This window comes from Ictalurus punctatus, chromosome 7 (genome assembly GCF_001660625.3).
Source record: "Ictalurus punctatus breed USDA103 chromosome 7, Coco_2.0, whole genome shotgun sequence".
In the NCBI taxonomy this organism is placed as follows: Eukaryota; Metazoa; Chordata; class Actinopteri; order Siluriformes; family Ictaluridae; genus Ictalurus; species Ictalurus punctatus.
This window is the reverse complement of record NC_030422.2, coordinates 11,968,099-11,990,000: the sequence shown is the minus strand read 5'-3', so window position 1 is coordinate 11,990,000 and position 21,902 is coordinate 11,968,099. Positions and strand designations below refer to the sequence as shown.

The following is a 21,902-nucleotide window of genomic DNA, read 5'->3' as shown; positions in this document are numbered from 1 at the left end:
GACTGACACATGGAGTGAAAGACAGGCAGTTGGGGGGAGAGAGAGAGACAGATGGAGAGAGAGACAGGCAGTTGGGGAAAGAGAGACAGACAGATGGAGAGAGAGAGACAGACAGATGGGGAGAGAGAGAGGGAGAGAGACAGGCAGATGGAGAGAGAGACAGGCAGTTGGGGAGAGAGAGAGACACACAGATGGAGGGAGAGAGAGACAGGCAGTTGGGGAGAGAGACAGGCAGTTGGGGAGAGAGAGACTGACACATGGAGAGAGAGACAGGCAGTTGGGTGGAGAGAGACAGACAGATGGGGGAGAGAGAGACAGACAGATGGAGAGAGAGACAGGCAGTTGGGGAGAGAGACAGACAGATGGGGGAGAGAGAGACAGACAGATGGAGAGAGAGACAGGCAGTTGGGGAGAGAGAGAGAGACAGACAGATGGGGGGAGAGGGAGACTGACAGATGGAGAGAGAGACAGGCAGTTGGGTGGAGAGAGAGAGAGAGAGACAGAAACAGGGTTTTTTTTGCTGTAGAAGTTTACACAGTGGTGATTGTTGAATATCTGAGATGCTCCATAGCTTCTGTAAAATCCTCATAATCTTTAAATAGGTAAATATTTAAAAAAGGTAGAAGTTGGATTACAAGATGAACCATACTTCCCATAATCCTTAACAAGCCAACGAACTACAAACCATGTCACATGACCAATCACATGCAGTTATCACTGATGGATTTGTACCTAGAACACAGGAATGGATACAGAGCTGACATGTATGTAATGTTTATTCTCTCTCACTCTGTGTGTGTGTGTGTGTGTGTGTGTGTGTGTGTGTGTGTGTGTGTGTAGTGAAAAGCACATGTGACCCGGCGGAGTTTGCATGTCAGAACGGACAGTGTGTGTCCAGCCGCTGGCTCTGCGACGGAGAACCCGAGTGTTCAGACGGATCAGACGAGGCCGAGTCCACCTGCAGTAAGCACACCACCTAGTGCACTTCACCACCTAGTGCACTCCATTTTGGGGAGTTGTAGATGTGTGTTAACATGTAAAATGTTTGTTTATTTAAATTTTTAGTCTTTTATTTATTTTTTTGTGCATCAGAGAAAATGTTATAAAGCTGTGTGTTATTAGACAGTATATTTATTATTATTATTATTATTATTATTATTATTAACGGCGTGTAATGATACAGTTGTAGGTTCAGTAATGACTCGAGTTCTTTAGTGGCACGAAAAAACAGGTCTCAGTTTCCATGGTGACGACGTGTTTCACCTCAGAGATACAACTCTCCATCTCAGTGTGTTCCCTCTCACCATGAGATGAGTTCAGAGCACACATACACTAACACACACTAACATACACAGTTCTCAGATACAAATACACACACACACACACACCAGAGAAACCGTAGTGGTGTGTAGTATACAGGAGGTATAAAGGAAAAGAGCCGAGACAGTGGATGGTGCTGAAGGTGAGATTTTTTTTAAAGGTCACCTGTTTATCCAGAGGAATGAGTTTGCTTGCTTATTTATTTATTTATTTATTTATCTATCTATTTATTTATTTTTTTATTTTTTTATTTTATTCATTAGGAGCTAAAAAGCACTGCAGCACTGCAGTGTAACCGGTCAGCACCTCCTCTCCTCTTCGATCTCTTTTAATCACTCACTCATTCGTACAGACTCGCTTCCTCCTCCCACACCCTCTTCCTCTCTCTCTCTCTCTCTCGGATTTATGCTTACACTCTGTGCATGCTGTCCACTCACAGAAAAAATCTCATCTACTGATACATATGTGTTTCTCAGAGGGGTGTGTGTGTGTGTGTGTGTGTGTGTGTGTTTCAGACAGATGTGTATTAAAGGATAGTGTGTGAGAGTTTGAGATAGATGTTTTGTATCAAACATTAGTGTGTGTGTTTGTCATGTAATGAGGTTAAGGACGGATACAAGTGCAGTTAAGAGCTTTAATAGAAGGGAATATAATCGTAAGGGCAAGGCAAAATAAACAAGGAAGACAGGCAGAGGTTAACCGATCAGGCACACAGACTAGAGCAAGTAAGACAGATAATCAGTTAAGTGCAAAGCAGAATCGGAACCAGTATAAAGAACGTGAATGTGTCTGTGTGTATTTTAGGAGTTGTAGTTGTTGTTGGCCATGTTTGTAGTTTGCGTTGCATTCTGGGAAATAGAGTTGCTAGTTTGCCATGACATGACCGTTTCGGACAGATATTGTTGTGTATTAAGCGTGTGTGTGTGGTCTCTCTCCTCCTCAGCAGTGAAACAGACGTGTCCTCCAGATAAGTTTGACTGCAGAGGGACGTGTGTGTCTCCAGGGTGGAGGTGTGACGGAGAGAGAGACTGTGAAAGTGGAGCGGATGAAGAAGACTGCGCCGCCGGTCAGACACTTTACTTCTTTATTTATATTCATTTATTTCTCCTCTACTGATTTTATAACAAACACAATACTAGAAATATATTAGAAATCAAATATTAATTAATTAATTAATTAATTAATTAACTTTTGTTATAAAAATCTGTTTAAAGGGAAATAATTGTTAACAATCTGTAATATTAAAGATTTTATTTAGTATTTATTCTGTTTTTTAATCGTTGTTTTAATTTACAAGATCATCACACAACAGGACAATGAGCAGAAATGTAAACGATTCCTTTATCAAATCTGTGAAATATATTCTAACTTCAGCGCACAGACCAGAGAAGAGACACGTCTGATGATAACATAACACTCTGATGCTGGGGAAAACGATTAATAGCAGCTAATTAATCAAAGATGGAGAGAAGCTCCACAACCTTGTCTCCTTAGCTGAAGGTCAGTGATAAACAGGGTTAATGTAGGAGGAGGTGTTCAGGGTTTTCCTGGCAAAATGGTGGCATTGTCCTGTCCTACTTTTCAGAGAAAGAGTCAAACTCCTCCCTCTCTCACGTGCTTTCCTCCTGTCATGCTGCTGTACATCTCCTCTTTCTCTCTCTCTCTCTCTCTCTCTCTCTCTCTCTCTCTCTTTCTTTCTCTCATTAAAAAATAAATAAAAATGATGTTCTAAATAAATAACATTCATCATTTCATACACTAACATGTATCTCAAAGTGCCTTGAAGGAAAAAAAATACAGATAAGCAGTAGCATAAAGAAAGAAGCAGGAAATGGAGAAAATGTAATAGAAATTAAGTTTTAGTATAAACAATTCTAAAAATAAATAAGTAATGGAGATGAAATGTTAATAATGACTTTGGTAAAACGAGGGGAAAACGTTATAACATATTAAAATTAAATATATAATACAAATAAAATGTTTTAAAAAAAAGTTTAAAGTGTAAAGTAAATGTTTTGACATCTCTATACTAATAACTTTCATGAAAATAAGTTGACATCCATAAAAGGATGTCATGAAAGCCTTTAAAATAAAACAAAGTTAAGTTATGCAGATTGCCCTGGTACTGGTTAAAGTAGCAAATTCCCACTCGCTCATTAGGTCAGCTTTTTTGTGCTAGATTATTTCTCTATCCCTCACTCACTCTCTTTGGGTTAGCTTTCTCTATCTCTTTCTCATATCGTCATTTTAAGTCTTAAAAACTGAAGAATCGTAGTCGGCTTCCAAAGCGGTGCTGAAAACACAGACCGGAAATGAACGAGGATAAACGAGAGGAAACGGGCGAGGGTCCAAACCAGGAAATACTCAGAACTGGAACTACTACAGAACAGGTGAACACAATCAGATAACAAACCAGTGAAATGGAGACAGGGCTAGAACAGAACTAAAGTCATAGGCCTGTTGCGATTTTCACCATGGAAACCTATGTACTGTACTGCTTTATTACAGAGAGATATATCTTTTTCATAATACAGCCTGACTTATGCAGCAGTGAATCATGGGTAAATGTAATGCAGTGCAGCATTAGTGACTCAGATGATGTGAGACATTATGATGGTGTGATGATGACACACAGTGTCCTCCTGATCATCTGTTAAACATGAGCCAAGCTTGTAATTACACGTCTCATTATCAATATGACAACAACTCAAAACGTGACACCCGGGTGCTAAAACTTTCACTTCTCTTTTGGTTATTTCTTAAATGATAAATGATCTCTCTTCTACCCCCTCGATTTATCTCACACACACACACACACACACACACACACACACACGCACACGTGCACACCCGCACACCCCGAGTTTACATGTAGCGCTTGATCAGAAACTTAATCCACTGCAGCTCTGACTCCGTTCCATCGACGCTGTGTAATTAGAAATGTTAAAAAAGTCGGTCTCTCTTTAGCGTAGAGATAATCGAGTCGCACACCTGATGAATTATTCACGAGTGTGTCCAGATTTGCGTTAAACAGGGTGTGTAGTAGGCGGAAGCTGTGTATATACCTGTGTGATGCCTTGCACACGTCGAAATTTAGAAGAAAGTGTCCTGAAGATTTTTTTAAAAAAATCTTTATGTGCAGCGCTCGCTTTACAAGTCCCTGTGAACGAGCTGTTACTATAGAAACGGTAAAGTTTTCAAACGAGCCCATTAATATAAGCCTGCACTATTGTTGGAGCTGCTGTTATAAAGAATTAATCAACACCTGACGACCAATCAGTGCTGTGGTGTAAACAGGAACTAATACTGAAGAAACAGGTCAAGCGCGAAGTCAGTTGTGCTAAGCTGCTGTCAAAATGTGTGTGTGTGTGTGGTACTGTGCGGATAAGACCAGAACACTCTGTTCTGACACCTACGCACACACTTTCTCCTAGCTGTCATTTAAAGACCCACTGCAGCACTATGAGAAGGTAACATGTTGAGACTGCAGGTCACGTTGCTCCCCTTCCAGCCATAGCACGCTTCATGGCTTCATCTCAGCTGTTCAGAACATTTCATCACCTTGCTGTGGATCTCAGAGAACTAACTCGTATCCATCCAGGATAACAACAGCAAAAGATAGCAAAATCAAAGAAGTGAAGCCAAAACGTCTGTGAGTTCCTCTAGTGGCTGGCTGCAGTGCAATATTTAACCCCACATATTCCCACGGACTTGAACGGAGATGGTTCAAACTTGAGTTACATCTCCACAAATTATTTGCGAGTTAATTCGATGATGATGATGATTAAAAGGGCGTGGTCGATGAGGTGACTGACATTTCTACCTGTTCGTCAGCAATCTCAGAAACTCTTAGCCAAGCCTCAAGGATGCGCATGCACTTTCTGACACGTCCAGCACCGAGGTTGCTCATCTTGATGCCTAAGCTAACTCGTTAACTAGCTCCTTTGAAGATGCAATATTAGTTTGCCTAGCTAATAGCTTACACTTTCCGAGCAGAACATGAAAGAGCATGTAATCATTAAGATGCTTAAGTTACTGCAGGTGTCTGAGCTAGGTCATCAGAGCACCACGAAGAGGAGCGATCACAATAGCTAACTAACAAATGGTAGATCAGTCGGTCATGACTCGAAGCTCCTGAAAGCGCTCTTGGACTCGTCTTAGACTTTTGTTTGAAGTTGTTATGTGAGAAGTTACTGTTTAATGCAGTGGTCACCATCCCTGTTCCTGAAGATCCACCTTCCTGCAGGTTTCATCTCCTTTTAAAATCTAACACACCTGCTTTACTTGATAAGAACTTCTTAAGGCAATAATTAGCTGGTCAGGTAGACGCCATTTATGGTTGTAGCTCAAGTCTTCTGGAAGGTAGATCTCCAGGAACAGGGTTGGTGACCACTGGTTTAATAGATGCAGCAGCCCTCACGCTGTGTGAAATATTGCGCTGTATTCTATTCCTTTACTCTGCGTGATCGTTGGATCTAGCCGAAGCTCCAAGTGCCGCAGCGTGATCAATGAGGCATCTCGGCAGAGTCAGATTTCAGATTAGCGGCGGTGAGGATAATCGCTTCCTCCTACACGCCGTTATAAGCTCCCTCCTGACTAATCTCATCATGCAGCACCCTTTTATTCTAATGAAGCTGTTCATCCACCGGAGCATTTCCACAACGTGTTTACGTTACGGCAGAGCGAGGAGAGAAGAAACGTGTCGGAAGGTTTTCAGACACCACGTCTCCTTTTTTTGAATCAGTGATGGTGAAGCAGCGGCACAAAATCCGAGAGATCTCCAGGCACCGGTTTCAACTTGTGGTCATGTTTACGTTGTGTGAGGAGATTTGTGGTTATCTCCATGTTCTCTGTAATGATTTCATAGATTCCGTTGAATGGATCTGAGTGGAGCAGCTGTCACAGAGTTGAATCCTGATGTTGCCTCCAGAGTCGGAGAATTAAACGTAGACTGATACATGATGTAGCATAAAAGCAACAGACAAAATGTTGACTAATAAAATATGCAAATGAGACGAAGAGAATAGTGAATAGTCGTAATTAATTTCAAGTCTAGTAACATCCATTGAAATGTTGTTATATTAGTACTAGTACACCGAATGTTTATATGTTTTAACCTGTTACATAAAAAAACGAAAACCATAAACAGACTTCTTTTTTCCTTCAATTTCCTTTAATGACTTGTGTTTTCCCATCACTTTTGAAGAAGGAATATTTATATCCGTCTCAAATTTCAAAGCAACAGGTGACCGTTCATCATCTACGTATACGTGAGCACCATGGCACCACAATTTCAGCAACAAAGCAGCATGAGATCTTCTCAACTTCTCGACAAAACGACAAATCCAAACGATCGGCTCGAACGGTTCCTTGGACCGGTCCTATGCGTGTGGAGCGTGCGGTCTGACGTTTCTCCATTTCCACACTCCTGCTATTAGTTCCCGCAAAATCTGATCCATCCGCCATACACATCGCCGTGTATGAGCTGTTACTATAGAAACGATAACGTATTCAAATGAGCACATTAATGGAAACCTGTTGCTCACATTACAGCTGGAGCTACCGTCCGAGTCGTGCTGTTGCACAGAACCTTCTGACCAATCAGATTCAAGCACTCAACCACGTTTCTTTATTTATGTTAACATATGTTGCAGTAAAATTCATGTTGGTTCTGAGAACCGTAATGGAAAGCGATATCCAAGTTTTTTTTTAGACTTAACTAATATGTTCTCCAGAGTAAATTGTTGCCTTGTGCGCCGTCTTAAAAGCTAATTTGTGACATTTTAAACCTGGAACCCCTGCTCTGTTCCTCACAGACGCTCGCTCGTGCGCTACCGGAGAGTTCCAGTGCCGTAACCTGAAGTGCATGTCTCCGGCGTACGTGTGTGATGGCGATGACGATTGCGGTGACGGCACCGATGAGGAGCAGTGTTCCCCGCCATCGTGCGGCCCGCTTCAGTTCCGCTGTAACAGCTCTGAGTGCGTTCCGCAGCCTTGGACCTGCGACAGAGACCCAGACTGCTTTGATGGATCGGATGAATGGGAGGGGCTGTGCGGCGACGGAGCCGGGCGAACGCTACCGCCGACGAGTCTCAAGCTCGAGTGTGGCACCGGAATGTTCCGCTGTGGGAGCGGAGAGTGCATCAAGCTAGCATGGAGGTGCGATAAAGATCCGGACTGCATGGACAGATCGGACGAGTCCGACTGCCGTAAGTCACAGAGTCTGATATTCTGTTCCTTTACGCCGTCGAGAAATTGTAAAGAATTCATGATTCTGATAAATTCTGCCTCCTGCGCTAGGATTGGCTAGTCCACCAATATGACCGTTGATGAGCTGTTTTCCTTCTTCTACTCTTTTTACCGTACTTAATTTGTGCTTAAGGTTCACATCAACCAGCGCGAACACTGATGTAGGTTTTATTCATTTCTCTTGCAGCCGTTGTGTAACTTCACAGAGATGACTAAGCACAGGAGTGGGTTGAGTTGATTGATGTGTTGTAAAGTGTGCACTTGTATAACCTGCAGGAATTTCCTGCTGTGTGCTTTTATCAGGTGCTCAGGGACACGGCAGAGCGCTCCGTGTCTCTGCTCAGTCGATTGGCTTCAGAGACGTCTGTCGGGAAACGTACACGTGATGGATTGGACGTTTCATTCAGCTCTCGGTTTGTTTATAAATGTTACAAACGAGTAGCGGAGAACAGGACTGAGGGCTCCAGAAGCAGCTGTAGATAAGGTCACATCAGCCTGCAGGGGAGGTTTATTTTCACCCACCACTCTTGCACCATGTGGGTTTGAGATGAAGTGCTGAGAGAGACTGGGAAGAGAGCGGGGATTAGTCACCGTACACACACACACACACACTGAAGTGTGAAATTTTCCTATCGTTTATTTTTAGTGGCAAGGTGAACCTGATGATGTGGTTTATATTTCTACGTTTAAGAAACTGACTATAGCTGCTGTAAGGAATAATATGCAGTTTTAGATGCTTGCTAAAGTGTATGTAGGAATTAATAGGAAAGGAGTAATGTAGTTTAAAAAAAAGTTAAATCAGCTTGGTTGGTATGGGTTTTAGTCTTGGTGTTGGTTGATATGGGTATTGATCTTGAGAGTGTTGGTTTTGGTCTTGCCCTGGTCTTGATCATTAAATGCCTTGGCCTTGGTATGGTTTTTGGTCTTTGTATTGGTAGGTATGTATTGCATTGGAGGTTTTGGTTTTGTTTGATATGGGTTATGGTCTTGGTTGGTATGGCTTTTTAGGTGTTTGCATTAGTTGGTATAGGTCTTGTTTTTGGTCTGAGTTAGTCTGGGTCTTGTATTAGGTCTTGGTTGGTACATTATGTGTCTTAATCTTGTCTTGGTAGTGATGGCTTGGTCTTGTCTTGGTCATTAAAATTCTTGGTCCTCAGTAGATATGGGTTTTGGTCTTAAATGGGTCTTGACTACAATAATACAAGCATTACCTAACATGAGTAAAATCATTTTTATTTTCACGTGATTGATGGGTTTGATTGTGAACGCTACAGACAGATAAACAGCGATCTACAGGAGACAGAAACAGAGGAAGAAAATTAAATGTATGTATAGCCCAAGTGTGTCAAATGTCCTGTAGATAATGAACTCTTCGAAAATGGAAAAAATGTGCTATTAAGTCATTAATGTCATTTCTCTCCTAGAGTGTGTGTGTGTGTGTGTGTGTGTAAACAAGTGCTGCTTGTTAATTCATTTATTTAATGAAGCGTATTTGCTTGCTGCTTGTTACGATAAAAAGCCCCTTAAATGCACAGCTAATTTCCTTCTCTTTGATGTTTTCTCTGATTATCAGTGTAAGATTATGGTGTGCTCCAGGGGAAAAATGTGTGCGTGTGTGTATCCTGCTCTAAGCTGTGTGTGTGTGTGTGTGTGTGTGTGTGTGTGTGTGTGTGTGTGTGTGTGTGTGTCTGCAGCTCTCCTGACGTGCCGGCCTGATGAGTTCCAGTGTGGAGACGGCTCCTGCATCCACGGCATCAAGCAGTGCAATAAAGCCTTCGACTGTCTCGACCGGAGTGATGAGGCTGGCTGTGTTAATGGTGTGTGGGTGTGGGGGTGTGGGTGTGTGGTAATGGCTATAATCATTTGTGTTTAATACTTTTTTTTTTGTCTCTTTTTGTCTTCTTCTCTGCAGCCACAAAGTGTGAAGGACCTTTGAAGTTCCTCTGTAGAAACGGAGAGTGTATCGACGGAGCAAAGGTGTGTGATGATGTGAAGGACTGCAAGGACCGATCGGACGAGCCCAAGAGGGAATGCGGTGAGGATTTTTAGAAGGGGGGAGTTAGGAGCCTGCAGCCAGCTAGAGCAAAAGTGTAGAACTAGTGCTGTGTAAAATGTTTCTGCGCATAAAAACCATCAAACTGCAGCCAATCAATAACACAAAACCATCAAGATACAGAGGCCACGCCTCCTTTACTGGCACTGAAGGGCACATGGACCACGCCTCCTTATGTAGGACTGACTCAGAGGCCACACCTGCTTATGCAGTACTGGCACAGAGGCCACGCCTATTTCACTGGGACTGGCACACACAGGCCACACCTCCTTCGGTAGAACTGAATTGCACAGAGGCCACACCCCCTTCAGTAGAACCGAATTGCACAGAGGCCACGCCTTCTTCATAAAAGGGAAGTTAGAGGAATCGAGATGTCAAATGAGATGTTTTAATGCATCTGAACATTAATTCCCTATTAATAATAATGTAATATTGATAATAACTAACACCCTTTAATTATTTGAATCAAATATCTCAGTAAAGTTGAGGATGAGTCAAACAGGTTTCTTCTGATAAACACAGGGAGACTGAGTGAAGAGCGGACATTTCCTGCTCTTATTTTAAAGCACGTCACATTTCCATATACTGCTTACTCCTGGACTCTCTCTCTCTCTCTCTCTCTCTCTCTCTCTCTCTCATTCATTCACAATGTGGGACATATGGCGGCCCCGAAGCCTCCCAGCCCTGATCCTTCATTTCCCTGTTTACTGTCAGGACGCCAACTCCTCATAATGAACACCTGGCTCGCGCCTCACCCTGAGCCAAAGAAAGAGAGATAGATTGAAGAACTGCATGGAGAAAAAGGAAGGAAAAAGAAAGCCATCTCATCATCAGGCTCTCCTTTGCCTCATTAAACTGGGATTCACACAGAGCTTCCCACAAGCCTCAAGCTCTAGAAGCAACAAAACGCGCATCAGTACAGTGTGTGTTTCTCTCAACATCTGAGACGATCTTGATCCGTCACCAACCAATCAGTGTGCTGTATGAAAGACGCTTTAAAAGTGTGATATACTTTTATAGTACATTGGGGGTTTTTTTATCTGCAGGTTTAAACGAATGCACGATGAACAACGGAGGCTGTTCTCATATCTGTGTGGATCGACCCATCGGCTACGAGTGTCAGTGTCCTGCCGGATACAAACTCCTGGATAAAAGAACATGTGGAGGTGAAATTTATCAATAAAACACTCTTAGTAATAACGTAAAACATATTTTCATCCCTTTCATTTTTGTCCAAATTAATTCTAACATTTGTACATAACGGTTTTATATAAGCGGCAGGGATTAGAAAAAGGTGTGTGTGTGTGTGTGTGTGTGTGTGTGTGTGTGTGTGTGTGTGTGTGTGTGTGTGTGTGTTTCTCCTTACAGACATCGATGAGTGTGAGAACCCGGACGCCTGCAGTCAGATCTGCATCAACCTCAAAGGAGACTTCAAGTGTGAGTGTCACTTGGGCTACGAGACGGACCCTGTGAGCAGAACCTGCAAAGCCGAGGGTGAGAATCAGTCATTTCAGCTCCTTGACTGCGGAAGACGTCGCAGGCTTTCAGGTTGAGATACAGCAGCTGTAAAAGATGCTGAGTTAGTCATTGCATCAGCGTGCCTTGAACTGCCTGAGCCTGCAGTCTGGACGCCCACACTAATCAGACCAATCCAATCAACCAGAGATCAAAATTAAATCAGTCAGCGTAGATGCAATAAATTCTGAGTAATCCTGTGTGTGTGTGTGTGTGTGTGTGTGTGTGTGTGTTCATTATTTACCCATAACCACGCATCTCAGTGTTTTTATTCCTCTTACAACACTGCAAATTTTCCACCGTTTAGTTTTCTATTCATTAACGAACGATAAGTCACACTTTTTAACTGTTTATAGTTACAGGATAGTTCTTGCTTACGTTTCAGCAGCTGTAAACAGTCGTTCCTTCAGCAGCCTCTTTATTTATTTATTTATCTATCTATCTATCTATCTATCTATCTATTTATTTAGTTGAAAGAAGAAAAAAACAGCTTGTCATGTTGGCGAGAAACCGCAAAGAACTGTCCTGAAGAAGTCGGAAAACTTAAGTTACAGCTTTACCTCTGTCATTGGAGACTCCTTCCATAAAATCAAATAAAACTTCGCCGTAGAATCAATAAAGTATTGGAACGAGCGTGTTAATCCGCAATTAAACCGAGCTGGAAATTTTTTATATGAAATTGTGACCAATCAGTATCAGGAATGTAACGGCATAGATACGATGAGCTGGACGCCATTTTGTTGTGTGCCGTGCAGGAAAAAGTCCCTACCTGATGTTCACTAACCGCCACGAGATCCGGCGCATCGACCTGGTGAAGCGGGACTACACGCAGGTTGTTCCCACTCAGAAAAACGCCGTGGCCATTGACGTGGATGTCGCTGCCAACCGCATGTTCTGGAGCGACGGCTTCCAGCGCAAGATCTACAGGTGACCCGACCCCCAACTCTCAAACGCTCACGTCCCTGTATTTAATCCCCAAAGGAATAAAGGTGTACGCCGCTTATATGAATTATAATAACCTTCTCTAGAAGTGTTGCCCAGCAATGCAGCTTGTGTAGCAGTGATCAGAAGGGTTTGAGTTCAAATCCCAGGACTGCAGGAGGCCACAAGAGCTCAGATTTTTATACTGTTTTATTTTTCGCATCATCAGTGGATTACAAATCTTGTACATATTATTCTTATTTATTCCAAAAGATGTATTTAATAATAGAAGAGCAAGCTGCGTGTTTTGTAATACAAGCTTAGTGCAAAATTACAATGTGACTTGTTTATGTCAGGAAGGATTTATCTGCTTAAGGAATTTTAAGACCCTAGACAGTTAATCTGTTCTCCTGTGTGAGTCCATAATAATTTAAGTGCTTATAAATGTGTAATGAAGCCTTTATGAGAATAGAAGTAACTGCTACTTAAATGTATTATACAACGAGAAGTCATTTTAACTAACGATTAACTCGAATATACCCTTACCCCCAACGTACTCAGTGCCTACATTCATGAGGCGAGTGACCCGGCCCATCACATGACCCTGATCGACTCGGAGCTGCTCTCCCCAGAGGGTCTGGCTTTAGACTGGGTCCAGCACAACCTCTACTGGACCGACTCTGGTCACGGCACCATCTCGGTGGCTTCGTCTGACGGCAGCAGGAGGCGCGTCCTGATCCACACCGATCTGACTGAACCAAGGGCCATCGCCGTGGCTCCAGAGCAAGGGTGAGAGAAAAAGTGCTTTAACGGCTTTCACGCATAGGATTATCATTAATTATTATTAATAGTAACTCCACAAAATAAAATAACAGTAGTAAAAACAAGCATACAATTGTTTTTACATTAAAATGTTCTCTGTTTAAAAAAAAAAAAAAAAAAAACAGTTTCACAACAAGCACATGATGTACTCTCTGATGTTTGCTTTTTGTTTTCTCCTCAGATTCATGTTCTGGTCTGATTGGGGATCGAGGCCCAAGATAGAGAAGGCGGGGATGAATGGAGTGGACCGACAGGTCTTGGTGTCCGAGGGCATCGAGTGGCCCAACGGCATCACGCTGGGTATGAGCTACACACACTATCAGCTGTTTACCTCCTACAGCGCCTGCTTGAGGTTCATCTGGGTTCGTTTTTGTCCCGTTGGTGTTGCTGCAGTTGTTTTTGCTACAGTTCTGACCAAGTCTGATCTAGTGTCTGTTCTTGTGTAGATGTGGTTGGGAAACGATTGTACTGGGTGGACTCAAAGCTACGTTTGATCTCCAGCGTGGACTTTAACGGAGCTCAGCGCAGAGTGATCCTGTCCTCCAGCGAGAGACTCAGCCATCCCTACACCCTCGCCGTCTTCGAGGTAACTGTGTGTGTGTGTGTCTTGATTTATGTTCCCGGGACGAATGGTACCGATCGAAGCCCAGCGTAAGTCGAAACCAGCAATGAGGAGAAAACCTGATGAGGAGAGACAGAGAGAAACATTGCATCTGTGGGTCCAGGCACTTGGAGTTTTACGACGGCGTTTGAGTGTAAAAGGCATTTAAGGATCCGACAGCTCCGAGAGTCTCTGTACAAAGGAGCCACATCAAATTACAGCCATTCGTCCGAGTCTGTGGTGACACTTCAGTCGTTCTTTCACATTGTTTAAAGGAACTGGTCTACGTTTTCCCCTGTAGATTTATTCATTAAAGCGATCGAGGCGATGATGAGGACTGTACGAGAATCTCAATAAACTCTGTTCTGAACTCTACAACAGACTGTGTGGTGATAGACCCAAAAAATATTAATACTTACGTCTTCAAACATGATTCAGGAAAACAGGCTCGCACAAACACAAACCTTCTTCAGAGTGAGCGTTTTTCATTTATTGCCATGGTTTTTACCTTATTTGTAACAGTCCTGAGAGTTTGCCGTCCTCCTATTGGTGGATTTTAGACGAGCGTCGTAGCGGCTCTTACGCCTTTAAATCCGACGCTGATTTCGAACTCGTACAGCGTTAAGCCGACTTATGTCAATGTGCTTCCTGGACTTAAATGATAAGTAGGTCATCAAGTGATGATTAATCCCGCAGTACACTGTGGTGGTGTAGTTCAGCTCCTGAGTCATATTATTACTCCTAATAAAAAACATTCAGGGATGAACCTTAAATAATCAGTTGTCTGATTCGCATCACCCCCTGAGGGTCTCCTTCTTTCCTTCCTTCCTAAAATCTCTGTTGATAGTCACATCCTTATCGATTAGTTTGGAGAATAATAACTTGCTAACTAAAAGATGAACCGGATGAATGCGGCATTAGGAGACGTGGCCCGTGTTCAGGTTCGATGCACCGTAGCTGCTGCTGCTCGTTACTTCACCTCGTCTCCATTTACTTTCTCAGATCTTGTCTCTGATCTTTTGTTCAGGATCGTGTGTACTGGACGGACCGTGAGAAGGGGGCCGTGTACAGTGCGAACAGGCTCACTGGGCAGGATGTAACCAGCCTCGCTGAACGGCTCAAAGATCCGCACGATATAGTGGTGTTCCACCAGCTGAGTCAGCCCCAAGGTTCGGTGGAGTCTTGTTATCCATCCGTTTATTACTGTTTACACAACATGTCTTTCAAATATCTCATCCTTTATTCTGCGCCGGCTCCCTGTTCTCAGAGACGTTCTCCGATTACTTAATTACTTAAATTAATTACCCATTACTTAATTATCAATAACGTAATGACCAATTAATAAATTAGTTACCAATTACAGTATTGCTAATTATTTAATCACCTAATTACTTTAATTACCAATCATTAAAAAATTGGTAAATTAAAAAATAATAATTTCCAATTACTTAATTTAAAAAAATGGTGGAAACACTAATTCACTACAGGTCACGCTGGACTTTTGTATCACTATTTTCATAATTTTATCTAAAGTTCATTCTGAAAATGTTCAAATCTGGTCGAACATTAACCAATTAACAATGTTGTACATTAAGTGCTGCTTTAGTGTACTGTGTGTAATATATAATATCTTCGGGTTTATAATCCAGTCTGGATTACATCGTGCCCAATACTGCAACTGCACTGTACGTTCTATTTCCTACAGTATGTGTGTTTCAGCGCAGCTGGCGATAGATGCCCAGTCTAACAGACTTAGGTAAGAGTGATGTATTATTCGACGCCGTGACACTGCTGTATTTTTATAGAGGATATAATGAAGCAGGTCAGGAGTTCAAACCCTGCGATTTAATTGGTGGCGTGACCCGGATCACCTTCTACAGATCTCTGTAAGCTCCTGCTGCTGCGGCACAGGAAAGAAACAGGAAAGTCAGACGAAGGTGAGTGGAACTCGGCAGAAGCCGGAAGACTCACTTTCTCAAAGGTCAAATAACGGCACAGAGTCGTCCCTGAAGTCCTGAAGGTGTTAAGAGGCAGCTCAGCAGGTGGCGACAATCTGTCCGTGCAGGCCGAACCCTTTCGGCTGAACCTTGCTGATCCGGTAATATTATTTAAATTATTCTTCACTTTGATCTTCCAGCAGCTTGATTTGCATCTCAGCTTGAACACTCGATAACGCTGGAAGACTTTACGTGCTAATTATAGCGCCGCGCTGCTCTGCTCTTCTTCAAAAGGACAGCACTATGAATAAAGCTACGAAGGTTACAGTTTATGCTGTTTGGGTGATTTATTTGCAGAATAAGAAGTGAATATGAACAGCTGATAACACAGACAGTGTTGGGTTAAACTTCACGTGACCTTAGCAAAAACTTAACTAGAGTTAAAAACGGAGTAAATGAAAATATTAATAAAACAAAAAATAATACAACTCATATAAATGTGTGCCTGAGAAACACACACGTCAATTCTCATCAAACATAAGAGGGTTAAATGTGTAAATACAGGCTCACACCGGTTTAGCAGGTGCATGTAAGGTGCTTTTTCAAGCATTACAGTGTTTAAGTTTAACTGTGTGTGTGTGTGTAGCCGCAGATAGCTGTAACCTGGCTGGCGTGAGTAATGGTGGCTGTGCCTTCCTGTGCCTGCGCGCTCCTCAGATCAGCGATCACTCACCCAAATACACATGCGCCTGTCCCAACGGCGAAGAGCTGAGTCCGGACACGCGAGTGTGTGTCCCCAGTGAGTCCTCACACACCCTCTAACTAGCCTACATCGCCACACTGTGGCCACCATCTGCATTCTGATTGGTCAGAAAATGTTGATTAATTGTCTACAGAGTAGCACAAGTTTATTAAACTCGCTGTAGTACCTTATCATTTCTATAGTAACGGGGACTTTATTATTTCTTTATTTATGATGTTGCGCTCCTGTTTAATGGCTGTTGTGTGTTAAATGTGAGAAATCCTAATAATAATAATAATAATAATAATAATTATTGTAACGTCTTCCACTTCCAGTTCAAAACGTCACAGTCGCGCCAACGTTCGCCAGCTTTCCTCCAAACAGCACCGTGGAGTCAGAGTCTGTGACGAAGGCAGGAGTGGACATGGTGACCTCAGAAGTCTTGTTGAGTTCAGAGATCGTGACCTTTCAGGAGAAGATGGTTCCATCAGAGCCCATGCTGAACATCACAGCAGAGTCCAGTCCGATCCCAACTGTGCTGCTGAGCACGTCTATAGGCGAGACCAACAACCTGTCCCATCACTGTGAGTGTGTGTGTGTGTGTGTGTGTGTGTGTGTGTGTGTGTGTGTGTGTGTCATCATGGTAACCTGACATTTTAAAAGCTAGAATATAAAACACTGTGAGAATGAAACATGACAAACACTACAAGCTCATTTTACTCTCACTCCATTTTATTACATTTAGTCTGTTAATCTCTCTCTCTCTTTCTCTCCTTATCCTCCCTCTCTCTCCTTATCCTCTCCCTCTCTCAAACTTTTCTCTCTCTCTCCTTATCCTCTCTCTCCACTTCTCTCTCTCTCTCTCTCTCTCTCTCTCTCTCTCTCTCTCTCTCTCTCTCTCTCTCTCCCCTTATCCTCTCCCTCTCTCCAAACTTCTCTCTCTCCTTATCCTCTCTCTCCACTTCTCTCTTTCTCTCTCCCCTTATCCTCTTCCTCTCTCTCAACTTCTCTCTCTCCTTATCCTCTCTCTCCACTTCTCTCTCTCTCTCCCCTTATCCTCTCCCTCTCTCTCAACTTCTCTCTCTCCTTATCCTCTTCCACCTTTCTCTCCTCCTCATCCTGCTCTCTGTATCTCTCTCTGTCTCTCTCTCCCGCCATCTCTCTGTGCATCTCTTTTTCCATCTCTCTTTCTTTCTGTCTAACTGCCTTTCTACTCATCGTCCTCTTTCTATCTCTTTCTGCATCTCTGTCTCTTCATATCTCTCTCTCTCTCTCTCTCTCTCTCTCTCTCTCTCTCTCTCTCTCTCTCTCTCTCTCTCCTAGCTGGAAACGGGGTGTTTCTCCTTGGACACAGTGTGCCCGTGGCTGTGCTCGGAGTTGGAATTCCCATTGGTACGTCCCCCCCAGGAGCTGCTGACCAGATTATTTTTAGTGCACTGAACGCTATGTGTGTGTGTGTGTGTGTGTGTGTGTGTGTGTGAGACACTGCTTTTCTCTTTATTGCCTGTAAATTCCCTCCGCTCTCTCACACCACAGTTGCAGATCAATGATCATCCATTCATCTCCCTGTCTCTCTCTCACTCTCTCTCTCTCACTCTCGCGCGTTTAAACATAATAATAAAGATATTGGAATGATACGATTCAGAAGAAGGTTCTCATAAAGTCTTGGTCCTCATTATAACATTATTAAAATTATATAATAAAGTAAATCTTTTTTTTTTTTTTTACTCAAGATGTCAGACAGAACCTTTCAGTGTCTCGTACTGTACTCCTTCTGAGTGTTTAACTCGCAAAGTGCTGCAGTTTAACTAACTTCAATTAATACACTAATATTACTAGAATTTTCTACATTTTCTCTATAAATATGACCTAAAACATCACCAGATTTACACACAAGTCCTAAAAGTAGACAAAGAAAACCTGATTAAACAAATCCCAATGATAGAAAACACCTGACTCTAATTTCACCTGCATTAACTGCTAATCCTAGAGGTGCATATACTTTTGCCACTCACAGAGATGTAATATTAGATCATTTTCCTCAATAAATACACAACCAAGTATAATATTTTTGTCTTATGTTTATAATTGGGTTCTCTTTTTCTACTTTTAGGACTTGTGTGAAAATCTGGTGATGTTTTGGATCATATCAATGCAGAAGTGTAATTTTAAAAAAATTTTAAAGGGTTCACAAAATTTCAAGCACCACTGTGGCTACATGCACTTCCTGTATTCATGTGCACTTCCTGTTGTCTGTGCAGTGGCGTTCGTGCTGATTCTCTCCGCTTCCTGTCTGATTTATCGTAACTGGAGACTCAGGAGCACCAAGAGCATGAACTTTGATAACCCAGTGTACCGGAAGAGCACCGGCGAAACCGAGGAGGACGAGATCCACATCGGGAGGAGCGAGGGGCTCGCCACGCACCACCCACCATACCCAGTGCCTGTGGTCGGCACGGCGACGTGTCCACCGTTCATCGCCCTGCCTCTGGGTGGTGCCGTCACGGATCCAGTCCCGCACTGGTACACGGAGCCGCCCACCATCACCAGCGCCAAGTGAAAGGCGGCAAGGACTCGATGTTTAAAGTGCGTGACGAGACACCAAGCTGTGGCCGAGTGTCGAAAGTTTGTACACCCCCTAGATCATACGTAGCAGGGGCGTGTACATCTCGAACGATCCGATGCGTGAATGATGAATTTCAAAGGAAGCAGTAATGTAAAGATGCAATTAGACGCAGTGCTGTAGAGATGCAGAAACCCCGCCTCCTTTACTCAGGAAGGAGAGAGAGAGACAGAGAAAGTGCTAAGGCAAATAAATAATTAAATTAGCTGAGCACAGAGGCGGTTCACTGTCACTGATGCACAGAAAATATCAGTGTTTCATGTTTAGGACTTTAACACCGTATTATTTTGAGTTTTAAGAATATTTATGCAACATACCGCTATTGTACATCCAATATTCCTAAAACAAAAAAGTGCACGTTTTGCAGATAGCGAGAACACTGAGGTCGTGTCCCAGACACTTCCTGAAAGCGCAGTGATTTAAAATCTTTTATATAATCGTACTTTAGTTTCTCTGTGATAAAAGATAACTATGTATAAAAACATCAATTCACTCGCTGTCCGTCGTGTACATGTTGTTTCTCGCTGAGACAGAACAGACAGGTGTTCGTGTTTATGGAGACAGCGAGTCAATAGTTATACTTCCGTACAGGATTTTGCTGTTTTTTTGTGATTGTTGCGGCCAAAATCACTTGATTTTGCTGCAGCTTTTTGAAAACGTTGCTGCTTTTTTTTTTGCAATAAACTACCTGAATCGGCAAAATTGCAATCGCACAAAATAGTTCTGCGCGCTCTTTCGCAGAGATGCTTGTTGGTAAATGAGAGTTTTAGCTGTGCTCTTGTTCGACGCACATGAATCAAAGAGGGCGTCGGCTGAATGCACGTCGCGATGACGTCACAGAATTCGTCTGTTCTGTTTTTATCATCGCAATACGTTGTAAAGGGAAAAAAAGACAGGAAGTTTTATGATAAACATGAAAGTCTTCATGGAAACGTGCCAAATGTTACTTTTTTATAATAATAATAATAATAATAATAATAATAATAATAAATAATAATAAAACCCTATGCAACAGCAGGCTGCTGCAGGAAGTAGTCATTACATAAAGTTTTTTTTTTTTTTAAATCACAAAACGTCTGGTTAAAGAAAAAAGGAAATTTCGCAAACATTTCCGAGCACGTTTTCATTTTATCACATTATGTGTGTAATTACGTTTTGTACTTTATTATTTTATTTATTTATTTATTTAGTTTTGAGCCTTAGTGACTCAGATTTCAGCAGCAACAACAATAAGGCAGTTATTTCTGACCTCAGCAACCATCGATGCTCAAACTGTGAGTTTTGACAACACTAGTACACACTGCTACACAGAGAGCCACACCCTTTGCCTCTGATACTCACTAAGGCTTCTTCAGCTTTACTGGATGGAACAGTCCATTATGGTAATCAGATGGCGGGGGTATAGAACCCTCACCCTAAAGACAATTAGTTCAGCCTGAGGTCGCATTTTGGACATTCGAATTTATCAATGTCGAAGTGAATTCTCTCTCTCACTCTCGCTCTGTTATTGTCTCACTCATTTCTCCTTTCTTCCAGACTGCAGTAAAGGAGGGAAAATCAGCGCTGCATCAACTGCTACGTTAGCATTGTAATAAAATGAAGCTAAGAAGTTGTTTATTAGTCAGTGGAACACTCCGTGTGTTGTGTTGGTGAAACCTGCTTACAGGAAACAGGAAGTACACAAGGTTCTTTACCTCACGTGTGGACTGGAGTGTGCAGTATTGTCTCAGGGAGTTACACAATCTGAATTTAGAACTTTGGGGATAAAACAATAGTTTTTTTTTTTTTTCTCTCCATCAAATATTCACAACATGGATGGGTGTGTGTGTGTGTGTGTGTGTGTGAAAGAGAGAGAGTGTGTGCGCCTGTTTGTGTGAAAGCTGAACTTACTGTAAAAGTTTTCATACAAATAATTTTGATACGATTGTGTAAAAAAGTAAATGTACATAAGATTTTAGATGACGTTGGCCATTTAATTTATTTGTATAAAAACAATGAGGTCTTTCTTAAATATAAAGTATGTTCCAAAGGTTTTGTCTTCTTATTGATGTTTGTTGTTGTTTTGTGTCTTCTTTTTTCCCCCTTTCTTACTAATGCATTTATTCACTTATTTTGTGCAGCAGCTTTATTTTAATGAACATTCTTGTTTTAGTGCCTTACTTCAGTACGTTTCTCCTTTTATTTTATTTGAATCTCAGTGCATTTCCTCTTTAAGCTTCTCTTTAATCTCTCTCTCTGTGGATTGTTATAAAAAAACATTCAGAGCCGCGTGTCTTCTCTTCTTTCGCTCGAGCGTCTCACAGAAATCTCTATTGACTGTAAAATTAATAAGATGTGATGGTGCTACGGATTTAACAATGTCACACCGTGTGCACTGAAGCCATACATTAATGATGTCTTGCCTCCATTTTCTTTCAGCTCCTTTATCTGGAATCATCACTTCACACACACACACACACACACACACACACACTCACTCACTCACTCACTCACTCACTCACTCACTCACTCACTCACTCACTCACTCACTCACTCACTCACTCACTCACTCACTCACTCACTCACTCACTCACTCACTCACTCACTCACTCACTCACTCACTCACTCACTCACTCACTCACTCTTCATGCTGCCTGATTTATTTGCAGTGGTGTGAGAACAGTCCAGAGGGACAGGAGACGTAAAGGATGTGCAGTTTTCCACATGCAGGTTAGTGACGCAGTCTCATTGAGGGTGAATAACGATTTGAGCAACGAATCAAACACTCGATTACAATATTTAATGCGCTCGCTCTAATAAGTTATGGTTTCTATAGTGACCGCTCGTTCACAGGGATGTATATGGCGGACGCTCCGCATAAACACATTTAAAAAATCTTTGATATGGTGAAATTTTCTGTCACTTATGTAACGTTTATGGAAGGAGTCTCCAGTGTCAGGGCTTTATAACAGAGGTAAAGCTGTAACTTCAAGACAGAGGAGCTCTTGACACTTCTTTGTGGTTTTTCTTTAACATGACAAGCTGCGTTGTGTGTGTGTGTGTTTTTTTTTTTTTTTTTTTTTTTTTTTTTTTTTTTTAATAAACTTTGAGAGAATAAAAGAGAAGGCTGCTGAAGGAAC

At 42.2% G+C, this 21,902-nt stretch overlaps 1 protein-coding gene across 2 annotated transcripts in view; it reads left to right on the top strand.

Annotated features, from left to right (window-relative positions):
- LOC108267490 (low-density lipoprotein receptor-related protein 8) overlaps positions 1-21,028 on the top strand; it is a 33,268-nt gene extending 12,240 nt beyond the window's left edge. Inside the window, exons 3-18 of one of the 2 annotated variants that reach the window (XM_053681155.1) lie at positions 841-963; positions 2,267-2,386; positions 7,137-7,529; positions 9,264-9,386; positions 9,482-9,604; positions 10,669-10,788; positions 10,991-11,116; positions 11,893-12,064; positions 12,620-12,847; positions 13,062-13,180; positions 13,327-13,466; positions 14,509-14,650; positions 16,065-16,217; positions 16,496-16,744; positions 17,484-17,552; positions 18,422-21,028. In XM_053681155.1, coding sequence (XP_053537130.1) covers positions 841-963; positions 2,267-2,386; positions 7,137-7,529; positions 9,264-9,386; positions 9,482-9,604; positions 10,669-10,788; positions 10,991-11,116; positions 11,893-12,064; positions 12,620-12,847; positions 13,062-13,180; positions 13,327-13,466; positions 14,509-14,650; positions 16,065-16,217; positions 16,496-16,744; positions 17,484-17,552; positions 18,422-18,720 — 2,699 coding nt within the window. In that variant the 3' untranslated portion in view covers positions 18,721-21,028. Of the gene's footprint in view, positions 1-840; positions 964-2,263; positions 2,387-7,136; positions 7,530-9,263; positions 9,387-9,481; positions 9,605-10,668; positions 10,789-10,990; positions 11,117-11,892; positions 12,065-12,619; positions 12,848-13,061; positions 13,181-13,326; positions 13,467-14,508; positions 14,651-16,064; positions 16,218-16,495; positions 16,745-17,483; positions 17,553-18,421 lie in introns of both variants that reach the window. The other variant, XM_053681154.1, reaches the window with a different exon arrangement.
- The last annotated feature ends 874 nt before the right edge of the window (positions 21,029-21,902 follow it).